The sequence below is a fragment of the Clupea harengus genome, chromosome 5 (assembly GCF_900700415.2).
Source record: "Clupea harengus chromosome 5, Ch_v2.0.2, whole genome shotgun sequence".
Taxonomy (NCBI): Eukaryota; Metazoa; Chordata; class Actinopteri; order Clupeiformes; family Clupeidae; genus Clupea; species Clupea harengus.
In genome coordinates, this window is record NC_045156.1 from 8562454 (window position 1) to 8574953 (window position 12500).

General features: G+C 46.6%; 1 protein-coding gene across 1 annotated transcript in view; it reads right to left on the reverse strand.

The window, feature by feature from the left end:
- Positions 1 to 1186: 1186 nt before the first annotated feature.
- The window catches only part of LOC105909827 (cadherin-4-like), a 205148-nt gene continuing 193834 nt past the window's right edge, over positions 1187 to 12500 (reverse strand). The window contains exons 12-17 of the mRNA XM_031567607.2: positions 11137 to 11279; positions 8270 to 8506; positions 6473 to 6718; positions 5660 to 5799; positions 4303 to 4467; positions 1187 to 2533 (exon numbers count right to left, since the gene is read on the reverse strand). Coding sequence (XP_031423467.1) covers positions 2327 to 2533; positions 4303 to 4467; positions 5660 to 5799; positions 6473 to 6718; positions 8270 to 8506; positions 11137 to 11279 — 1138 coding nt within the window. The 3' untranslated portion in view covers positions 1187 to 2326. The remainder of the gene's footprint in view (positions 2534 to 4302; positions 4468 to 5659; positions 5800 to 6472; positions 6719 to 8269; positions 8507 to 11136; positions 11280 to 12500) is intronic.

The window sequence follows — 12500 nt, forward strand, 5'->3', positions numbered from 1 at the left end:
GTAAAGGCTTTATCTTTCATGATCTTTAATAGTCAGCCTAGTCTACAGTTCAACCTCTTTAAACCTACTTTGACAGGTTACATCACACATTTCCACCTTGATGTGTGTGTGTGTGTGTGTGTGTGTGTGTGAGAGAGAGGGAAGAGAAAGGAAAGTGGGTGAGAAACGAAGGTAAAGCTAACAAGGCAGTGAGGCATTCAAAGGAAGGAAAAGAGAAGAGTCAACCCTTTTGCAAAAAAAGATATCATTTATTTTCTAAAGCACATATCCAGTAGTCAGATTAGTGAAGGAAAGTAATCAGGTACACGGAGGGATGGCATTGTTGTAAGCAGGCATATCGGTACGGCTCCCCCCCCCCCCCCCCCCCCCACAGGCTCGCTCCGCTGTCTCCGAACAGCCCAACTGGACGCAGGCTGGGACTCGCCATGGCGGGGGTGGATGGGGTGGGGGGGGGATCTCAAAACAATCAGACTGGATCAAGATCAAAGCCACAGCCCAACCTAGGCCAACTAATCAACCTAGGCCAACTAATCAACCTAGGCCAATTCATCAACAGAATACAAAAAGAAAACCGAGTAAAGCATACAAAAAAGAGAGTTGAAAATAATCCTATAGTGTCTCGACGCACGTACGTACATCACAGCATACGCACCCTTATACATGGCATACACAAATGCACTCACACACACATACACATACACATCTCTGCCTAGAGGTGCACCCAGATATTGTTCACATGAGTGCATACATGTGAACACACACACAAACACACAGACACACACACACACACACTTAAAACTATTGGGCGCAAACATTGTCATTCAGCCCATTCAAGAGCTTGAGAGCAGCAAATGTATTTTTTTTCCGGTAACTTCAAAAATAGGTATTTTACAGCATTTTCTTTTTACAGATTATAGTTGTATATGCTCTTCGCCAACTACTTCTCACATTCTGACCACACCGAAACAGGTGCGTTGAGAAACACTGTTTTTTTTTTTTTCGTAAGAAATCATGCAGTAGTTAACCTATAAAAGGGGAATGTTCGAGACGAAAGAACGAATGCATTTCAGGTGAACGCATTCTCTCCAGAGCCACTCCCCCCCCCCCCCCCCCCCCCCCTTGTTTTGAACCGTCTTCACCATCTCACTACTCATCATGCCTAATTCAGCTGTACAAATAAGAGAGCAAAACAACAACCCTCCCCCCCCCAAAAAACAAATGTTAACAAGGCAGGCAAATGTCTGGGCTGGAGCCTTGGTCTGTCAGAGTAAACCCCACCACCAACATCCCCCACCCCAAAAGAAAAAGAATCACAATTCACATGTTTCAGCTTCAGTAGTCCTTGATGGGTGGGGTGGGGTGGGGGGAGGGGGGCTAACAGACAGCCCAGTGATTAAGACAATGAAAGCTGGATCCCGACCGGGACCAGGCCAGTCGGTTACGGCACAGAGGACTGTCTCTTATCTTCAGCACCGGAATGGTCACTCGCTGTTTCGTTTTTTTTTGTTTTTCTTTGTTTAGTCTCCTCTGGTGCTGACAGAGTGCTCTATGGTACGATGAGAGGAGAGAGAGAGAGAGAGAGAGAGTGATAGAGAGAGAGGGATAGAGGGCAATAAAAGGCAAACGCAGGGTTGGAGAGAGGAGGATAAAAAGGGAGATGTGTTGCACAAACACAACAAAAAAGAAAAAATCAAAAAAGAAATTTCTGAAGATGGCAACTGACCCTGAGGTGGCAGGAACCCAGTAGAAAACACCGCAAAAAGGCACTTTAGAAACGACAGTGCTTCTGCTCCAATCAAATTCAAGTTGAAAGACAGAGATAGAGAGAGGAGGGAGAGCTATGGCCTTACCCCCCGATTCCCTACAGTAATAAAGTGAAACGCATACAAAACAAAACCAGAAAACAAAAAAACTCAGCTAGCATCTCCATCACTATGTTGCCATTTACTCTGCCGCTGAGAAATAAAACTGGTCAAAAGGAGTGAAAAACATCCAGTGTCTCGCCGCACACACAAAAGGCTGATCTAAAAACCAAAGCCAGAGACTATTTGTAGGTCACCGTAGGCCTGGCCATTCTACAGCACCTGCCCAATGTACTGTATACTAGCTAGCGATATTAGCACGATAGCACATCAGCTGTTTCCTTTTTCCCCTCGTAGTGATCTCTAACCCCAAACACCTCCGCCCTGTTCCTCCTCCTCCTCTTCCTCCTCCTCCCTTTCCTCCCTCTCCTACCCCTCTTTCTCCTCTTGTCTCCCCCAGGCTGGAGTGTGTGGGGTGGGTGGGGGGGTTGTTGGAGTGTGTGTGGGGAGGTGACAGGAGGCCTTCAGTCCTCCTCCCCGCCGGCGTAGAGATCTGCCAGCTTCTTGAAGCGGGGGCCCCAGTCATTGAGGTAGTCGTAGTCCTGGTCGCCGGAGCTGGAAGTGTCCAGTGAGCTGACCGAGCCGGCGGTCGAGCCGCTGCCCTCGTAGTCGAACACCAGTAGCGAGTCGTACGGAGGGGCCGTGGGGTCGTTGTCCGCCGCTCTCAGGCCCTGCAGGTGGGACCAGACACAGGCACACACACACACACACACACACACACACACACACACACACACAGACACATTGTTATTGTGATGAAATAATGCCCATATGACATGATATTCCCATATGACAATGTCATGGCACGTGTTACCATAGTAAAATATTTGCTTGGATTGTTTGTTTATATGGTTTGTGGATCTTATTTTCTCCCGTGAAACTCTGTAGATGGGGCAAACACACGTGCACACACACACACACACACACACACACACACACACACACACACACACACACACAGAGATCTTGATATTAAATGCATGAATATTTGCTTTTGTTGCCTCTGTGTGTGTACTCTCTGTGATAACACCCTGACAGAAAACATCAGAAATAGCCCGTGTTGAAATATCCCATGCTGTAACTCTAGGATGCTCGTGCCAAAGTCATCAACTGTTTGTAATAGTATTTTATTTGCTCATGTACACTCCCAGACCACCGCTACACAGCTCTGCGTTATATGACATTTCACACTGTTTCTACATCTATTTGTGTGAGGAATGAGTATCAAGAGGTCTTTGTGACGGATCTCAGCTCACCCAGCTGCAGTGTAGTGCAGTGCATCTGGTGGATCCTGCTTTGTTGGTTAAGGCACTGACTGCAAAGTGCTGCTTACAGTGAGATTAATGTGTATGGTTAATCTGTCCCTGAGGCTATGTTCTAGTTACACACACACACACACACACACACACACACACACACACACACACACACACACACACACACACACACACACAAACACACACACACACACACACACACACAGACAGACACAGACAAACACATGTGGAGAATAGTGTATCTGTGTGTGTGTGATTGCCTGCAACTCATAATTTATAATTTACCAGGCATCCATGTTGTTTGCAAATACATTCGATAACATCACGTAACTTTTTTAAATATCTGCCATGAAAAATAAATAAGGTTAACACAGATGCTCCGAGCATTGAGCACGTCTTGTATTACCATCCAAATCACGAACTAAACCATTAGAGGAAAATACAACACTATATTATATCCAAACAAACATGAATCAAAAACACCTCACATCGATAACCCAAATCTCAAAGTGATGATCGTAGAGTAATTGATGGAGATCATTTCGAAACACTGTTAATGACTTAAGAATATATTAATCAAGTGCCTTGTATTAATAATTACCTTGTATGAATCATGTGCTTATGTAAGCAGGAACATGGCTTTTCGGTGTTTCTGTGTATGTGTGTAACTTAGATTATTAGGTGTCACTTAGTCTGCATATGTGCAAGAGCATGTTTGGGTCAGAGGTGATAAGAAGGGTCGAACTGTGCTTCTTTCGACCTTGTGTAAAACTGACATCCTTGCATGACCTTGGACATCAGAGATCCCTGCTGACAAATTGTTCTGGCGTCAGAGAATGCTAACTTCTATCTATATAAACCTTGTGTGATGTATTTCATTTTGCCTCTCCCTGGCCTGCCAGGACGTGGGTGAGCCCGACAAGCTAGTTGTTGTTGTTTAATAAATATACTTATGCAACTCCGGAGTCCCGAGGTAACTTGAGTGAATTTTCACCTAACAGTAATCTATCTAATGTCTTTGTCTACACTACCCCACCAAATGTATGTCATCTACATAAGGGCAGAGAAACCTCATGCATGTAATGTACCTAAATCTACAGTACCCTGCACGTATGAACACGTTATCTCCCTATATCTGGAGTATGTGTCAGTGAGTGACGTACATCGTTGATGAAGTCTCCTATGTCCCCGGGGTGGGGCAGGGCAGACCGGGCTGGGTACACCGACTCGGTGATGATGGGCCTCTCGTCCACTCGCCTCACTCCTGCCGGTTTGGCCATGATGTGGTCCAGGGACTCAGGCTGCTGCAGCTGGCTCAGGTCATAGTCCTGCAGAGAGGGCCAGATAGACACGGTCAATCACAAGCACACACACACGGAGTCACACGCATGACAATGCGTCTGTACACACACATACACACGATGGGTGAGATCACATACACACGATGGATATGAACACACACACGAACAGACACAAGAACATGCGTCTGCACACACACACACATACACACAAACACACACACACAGAGGTGGGTGAGTCACATACATGCACAGCCATGAAATGCAGAAACCTGAACAAACATTTCAGGGTAAATGTCAGATAAGCAGACACAAATACATACCAATACAAGTATTTGCACAGATGGATACACACACAAACACACACAATATCACTGCCTCGTTCAGACGGACAGCCCTGTGGAGATTTACGCACTCGGGCTCGGAAGCTTGTACAAATGCTGACATACATAAACATGCGACTGTGAATGAATACATTAGCATCCATCAGAATGACTGACACACAAAGAATGCCAGTCGCATGTGGCTTCAGCACAGGAGCCTCAACAGGCCTCCAACCCAGCATGAGGGGCAGGGAGACAGCATGAGGAGCAGGCAGACAGCATCAGGGGCAGACAGCATCAGGGGCAGGCAGACAGCATCAGGGGCAGGCAGACAGCATGAGGGGCAGGCAGACAGCATCAGGGGCAGGCAGACAACATCAGGGGCAGGCAGACAGAATGAGGGGCAGGCAGACAGCATCAGGGGCAGGCAGACAACATCAGGGGCAGGCAGACAGCATCAGGGGCAGGCAGACAGAATGAGGGGCAGGCAGGCAGACAGCATCAGGGGCAGGCAGACAGAATGAGGGGCAGGCAGGCAGACAGTATCAGGGGCAGGCAGACAGAATGAGGGAAAGGCAGGCAGACAGCATGAGGGTCAGGCAGACAACATGAGGGGCAGACAGCATGAGGGGCAGGCAGGTGAGGGGCAGGGAGACAGCATGAGGGGCAGGCAGACAGCATCAGGGGCAGGCAGACAGAATGAGGGAAAGGCAGGCAGACAGCATGAGGGTCAGGCAGACAACATGAGGGGCAGACAGCATGAGGGGCAGGCAGATGAGGGGCAGGGAGACAGCATGAGGGGCAGACAGCATGAGGGGCAGGCAGACAGCATCAGGAGCAGGCAGCATGAGGGGCAGACAGCATGAGGGGCAGGCAGACAGAAGGGCTGTGGCTCTGACCTGGTCCTCCTCCCCTCCTCCCTCCTCGTCATATTTCAGGATGTTGTCCCTCACGTCGTCCTCTGGGTCGATGAGCAGCGGCTTCGTCTGCCTCTCTTTCTCTCGCCGCTTCATCCACACCACAAAGAGCAGCACCATACCTAGACACACACACACACGCGCACGCACGCACGCACGCACGCACGCACGCACACACGCACACACGCACACACACACACACACACACAAGCATTTTCTAATCAACACTTCAGAGACACGTCTCAATAGAAGATATTCTGTAAATAATTCTCTAAGAATTCAAGAAAACAATACATTTCATTTCATTAGTCTTGCCACCACTACACACTATAATATACTTGAGCACTTCAGAAACTACACCATCTCTTATATTCACACCCAGGTCATTGAAGAATGACACACAGACACACACACACACAAACAAATAAACACACACACAGACACACACACACACACACACACACACACACACACACACACACAAACAAACAAGCACACACACACACACACACACACACACAAACAAGCACACACACACACACACACACACAAACAAGCACACACACACACACACACACACACACACACACACACACACACAAACAAGCCCACACACACACACACAAACAATCACACACACACACACACACACACACACACACACACACACACACACACACACACACACACACACACACAAACAAGCCCACACACACACACAAACAATCACACACACACACACACACACACACACACACACACACACACACACACCCCTCCTCTCCCTGTACTCACTCAGCAGTATGATGATGCATATGAGGATGGCGATGATGGCCCCTGTGCCCAGTCCGGCGGCCGCCACCGCTCCGATGGCCGCGCAGTAGCCGTCCACGTCGCACGGGCACACCTTCACCCTCAGGATGGAGCGGTTGGACATGGGCGGGTTCCCCGAGTCGGTCACCACGATGGGCACGTTGTACATGCCCGACTCCAGGTAGTGCAGCTTCAGCCTCAGCTGCACGTAGTACCCCCGCAGAGCCCCTGGAGACGACATAGCTCTGTGTCAGGCAACACACCAACGCCAACACCAACACCAACACCAACGCCAACACCAACGCCAACACTAACACTAACACCGGAACCGAAACCAACACCGACACACCTGTCTCCCGCTTCTCTCCTATCCCTCTTGCCTCCGTCAGACACAGCAGTCTGCGAGAGGCTTTGGTGCTAAATGTGTCAAATCCCGCCCGAGCATCAAAAGCGCCACAGAGCTGGGATTTTGATTATTTATTTATTTATATATTTATTTATTTTCTTAAAGCTGATGCCTGAGCACAGAGACACGTCTGTTAATCAAAGCATCCTATTTATACATCGCTTCAGTCGGGTCTTGTTCGAGCTTCTGTCATCACGCATCACGCGTCTATGCGAGACTCGAGAACTCACACTTCTATTCGGGTAATGCGCAGAGCATGAGAAATAGAGAAATGAAACGCAGGCAAAAAACTGAATGGGAGATAGAAGTGGAGACTCTGATGGTGAGGCGTACTGGTTGAAGCCACACAGGCCTGTGCCTGAAGAGTTACTCTGTGAGGTGACATTCCCCATTACAGCTACTGTATCAGATAACATCTACTTCAGCTCAGCCATCATCACTCGAACACAGATACCATCCTTAACATTCTACCAAGAAGTAATAATACTGAAGAACAACGTGCAAAGCTGGTACTGTCTCACAAAATACTTTAGGTTATTATTGTTATTGTAAATGTTATTGTTATTGTTAAAGGGGTTATCTACCAAGTATTATTGAGGTACCACTTTACAATAAGACTATCCTTATAAAGGATTTATAACTGGTTTATAATTAGGTTATTAATTATGTTGTAAACACTTTATAAATCATTAATAAACAATTATAAACAAGTTATAACACAGTTCACAAAAAGGCTCCCTTTTGCCAGTTATAAATGGTAGTAACTAATTAATAAATGGTGATGAATTTCACACTTTACAATACGGCTCCCTTTTACCAGTTATAAATGGTAGTAACTCATCAATAGATGGTGATGTATTTTACACTTTACAATAAGGCTCCCGTTTGCCAGTTATAAATGTTAGTAACTCATTAGTAAGATTAATGAGTAGTAAGCAGTAACTTGATCTTGCCAAATAGTGAGCCTGCATCGATGTAAGAAAACTGTGTTATAACTTGTTTATAATGGTTTATTAATGATTTATAAAGTGTTTTACTTAACTTTTTTGGCAAGCAAACTATTTTAGTTAAAAATTACTTATTTAGCCTTTAGAGATATATTTCATCAGAAGTGTCCACAATGAAAATACTGATTGGGAAAATATGTGTGAGTATCTTTTGTGAAGCAACAAATAGTGATGACTTTCAGGGGGGTTGAATACTTTACTGTATTTGTAATTGGTCATTTACTTAAGATGATACGTAATTTCAAGTTCAAGTTTGTGTGTCTATTTGGATAATTTACTACAGTATGTCTCAAGTAACTTGATCATTCATTCATTCATTCATTCATTCATTCATTCACTCATTCATTCATTCATTCATTCATGTACCATTGAACTGTGTGATGGTCCAGTTGCGGCGCACAGATGGAGGGTAGGGGGGCAGCTCGAAGTTAAAGGGCCCAGCGCTCTGCTCTGCGTCTGGGTCTGTGGCCGTCAGGTTGACCCTGGAGCCGTAGCGCGAGCGCTCGCACACCTGCGCTTCCCTGGGCTGCAGCGAGGGGGCGTTATCGTTCACGTCCGTCAGGTAGATCTGCAGCGTGCCTGTGCCTGTGGCTGAGGGCCTACCTGTGGGGAGGAATGAGAGAGGGAAGAAGAGGGAGGGAGAGGGAGATGTGAAGAGACAGAGAGGAGGAGAGAGATGAAGAAAGAGAAATGGAGAAATAGGGGGTGAAAGAAATATAGAGATAGGGAGATAGAGAGGGATTGAGACAGAGAGAGAGAGAAAAAGAGAGATGTGGAGACAGAGAGAGAAACAGAGAGAGGTGGGGTGAAAGAAAGATAGATATAGGGAGATGGATTGAGACAGAGAGAGAGAGAGAGAAAAGGAGAGATGTGGAGAGAGAGACAGAAACAGAGAGATGTGGGGGTGAAAGAAAATAGATATAGGGAGATAGAGAGAAAGAGGGAGACAAAGAAATGGAGAGAGGACAATGAAGAAAGAGAAAAGAAAGAGTGGCGAGGAGGTAAGGAGAGAAAGGAGAGATTTATCACTGCATGGCTTAGGGCTATTTATTGTGCTTGACACAGCAGCAAGGAAGGGGAATGAGACAGCTAGAGACAAACAAACAAACAAACAAACAAATGAGGACAGAAACAAAATAGTGGGCAAAGCCCCGGCGCCAGCAGAGAGAGTTTGGTGTCTGGCGCTCACCCTTTGTGCTCCGAACTCGCTTATGAAACCTCGTCACTGTGACATCCCTAGTAAACGCAGTGACACATAAATGTTTCACCTGCCCTGTTTGTTCTTCCTCCTCTCCTCTCTGTAATGGAAGGTAGCAGTTTCTGTGGACCTGATGGCTGAAATGCCTTTTGTGGACAAAAAAAAACCCTCACACACACACACACACACACACAAAAACCGTGCACATCTGCTTGCCGCTGTTGATAGTAAAATGTGAAATGCATCGCTGCATAGGTGCCTGGCTTAATTCAAATTGTGTTCGTCACTCCACCATACACACACAACACACACACACACCTCCAGACGGACGCAAGTCTCAAGGTTGAATTTCAGGTTGAATCCACACACCCTCCCCCGAACCTACATCTAGCCAGACGGCACTAACTCTCCTGAGGCGGCTTCTGTGAAACACACAAGCTTAATCAGACGGCGACCGAACAAAGAAACAAAGAAACAAAGAAACTTCTCAAATAGGCTTTAGGCCTCGCCACATGGAGAAAAAAAAGAAGAAGGGATCAGATCGGCTTCAGCTTTCTGATTGGCTTTCTGATTCGCTAAGGTAACTACACGGCCTAGCAGAGCAAATAAAGGGCAAAATTCAATCGCAGTAAAAACAAATTTAAGTGTTGGGAATCAATAAACTAGCAGCCATATTGTTTGGGTCTACACTCTGTGGACTTAGAAGCAACATCTCTTTCTTCTCTCTCTCTCTCTCTCTCTCTCTCTCTCTCTCTTACAGACCTGTTTCAAGCACTACTTCTGAGTCCCAGTGGTCTAAAGTAGAGTATGACTTATGTGGTCCTTCATACTTTGTTTCTGACGTAAGAGCTCAGAGATGTGCTCAATTTCTTTTCAAGAGGCTTCCCTGAGGTAAGAGAGCACTTGTGGAAAGATCTGGAACGCCAAGGGATTGATCAGGAAGCTGTCACTCCGAGAGTTGAGAGTTGGCTCATTACAGGAAGTGGAAGCTTTTTAATGCAGTCACACTCCTTTTCAGGAGTTCACACGACTTTTCAAGGTTCAGGATAAGATCCTATTATCTGTTAGTATCAGATATGTTTTGGCAGCACATTCAGTCGCAATATCCATTTTTCGGCTTGCTATTCGAGAAACAAGATGAAGCAGAGGCTGATGAGTTCAGGAAGCTCAAGTTTTGTCACCTTCCTGTTTCACCCACACACTGAGCCCGGCAGTACCTGACTGCAAAGCGGTTCTGGCCCGGTTCTGACACATGTCTGGCTGATGCTCGTGTAAGACAAAAAGGACATTCCTCGTGGTTGATGCAGCAATTTGTTATTCCGGTAAAGAGCCTTAATAAAGCTTGTGAAACATACTCCAGATTCAGGGGTGTAGGTCCCACAAACAAGCATCTCAAACTCTAGCCATATATATCTCCTAGGCTCTTCATATAAATGAGCTAGGCGTCTAATACAATCAGGTCTGGCAACCTTTTGTTCTGTATGATAACTAGGATATGCTGTAATTCCCATGTGGTCAGGCAGGACATGATGTAATTCCCATGTGCTCAGGTAGGATATGCTGTACTTCCTCCATGTGCTCAGGTAGGATATGCTGTACTTCCTCCATGTGCTCAGGTAGGATATGCTGTACTTCCTTCCACTTGCCAGGGCTGCACTTGGTCCTGGCAAGATTTGTTGATTGTTTGTCAGTGAGCAGCTGCCTGATCAGACGGCAAATTGCATTCATTAACTCTGCCGGGGCTAATTTCACATGTTTCTACAACTGCAACAAACAAACAAACACCAAATAGCAAAAACCAAACGCTTTTGCTAAATGAATTGGAACTGAACTGAACTAAACAAAACATACCTGGAGGGAATCAAACTGGGCCATGTGAATCTTATCTCTTCAAAAATCAGATTGCAGTGAGAATCCTGGTTTATAGCCTATGCTACAACACACTCAGGGACCGGATCATATCCATGTGTGGAAAAGGCCACTCAGTACAGTACTGGGACCGGATCATGTGGGATGTGTGGAAAAGGCTGCTCACCGTCGTCGGCTGCGAGGAAGGTGGCCTCGTAGACGTTATTCTTCACGTGAGGGGACTCTCTGTCCAGAGTGGCCAGGGTGGTGATCTCCCCGTTAGATGTGTTGATCCGCAGCCAGTTGGCCGGGTCTGACAGCTTGGAGTACCTGAGGACAAACATGAGCAGATCATGAGTAGCCTGTGAGTGTCTTTGGGTACCACCCATGAGTCAGTGTCACTATGGTGGGTTCTACGCTCTCTTCGACCAAGAGCTGGTTAATCCTGATGACTGATGCAGAGTATTTTCACTTTCTGAGTCTCTCCCCAGGAAATCAGAGAGCCCAAACAAACTAATAATTGAGTCAGTAAATAAACTGCACACAACTCAATATAACAGGCCATAAAGATGTAGGATGTTTCTAAAATGGATTTATTCCCTGATTACTGATATTGCAGTAATGACCAGTCTAAGTACCTTACGCTTTATGAAAGAATATGCTACTATGTCTTTATGATCAGGCGACACTTAATGGATCCTAAGGGGTTTGCTCTTGCGATGAAATTACTCCTAATGCCGCAAAACACCACAGTGCAGAGATGAGTTTGTTCGGCACAGCCAGCACAGCCATCAACGAATACAGCAGAGAGAGGAAACACATTATCAGTGTTTTCACACACATTCAGAGGGAGATTCTGATGATACATGGAGACCTCGAAAGCTTTTCCAACTGGGCCAGATATGAGTCAACAGTTGTCAGCACGGGGAGCTGAAGTGGGGAAAGGCAGCCGCACTGATTTGAGTTCAAAGTGTTGCTTCATGGGAGAATCCATTTTCCCCCGTCACTTCCATCTGTGCCTTGCATGGGGCAGAGTCCCTTGTGTGTGTGTGTGTGTGTGCGTGTGTGTGTGTGTGTGTGTGTGTGTGTGTGTGTGTGTGTGTGGTATTCAGCAGAATCCCTCGGGCTGAATGTCTCGTTGATCTGCGCCGAGTTGCTGCTGTTCCGCCCTCCACAGAGCCCTGCGGGTCATAGTTGTGTCTTCAGTAACGAGGAACGCCTTTTCAAACCCGCTCACAGTGAGCAGTATCTGCTGTGGGCACAGTCGCTCGCACATACCCACCACCAGTGTGTGTGTGTGTGTGTGTGTGTGTGTGTGTGTGTGTGCGTGCGTGCGTCTTTAATTCCAATTTCTGTTAATTTTCTCTTTTTTTCCCCTTATAACAAATGGGAATCACACCCCTCATTCACACACTGTGTCCGCTCTCATCGCCTCGCTGTTTGTCGTTAATGGTGGCGTCACGCTGGGAAGGTTCTGCCTCATTAAGAAATGATAAACTCCGTGGCATGAGAGGGCTAGCGGGAGCGGGAACGAGCCGTCGGCTCCCAGCG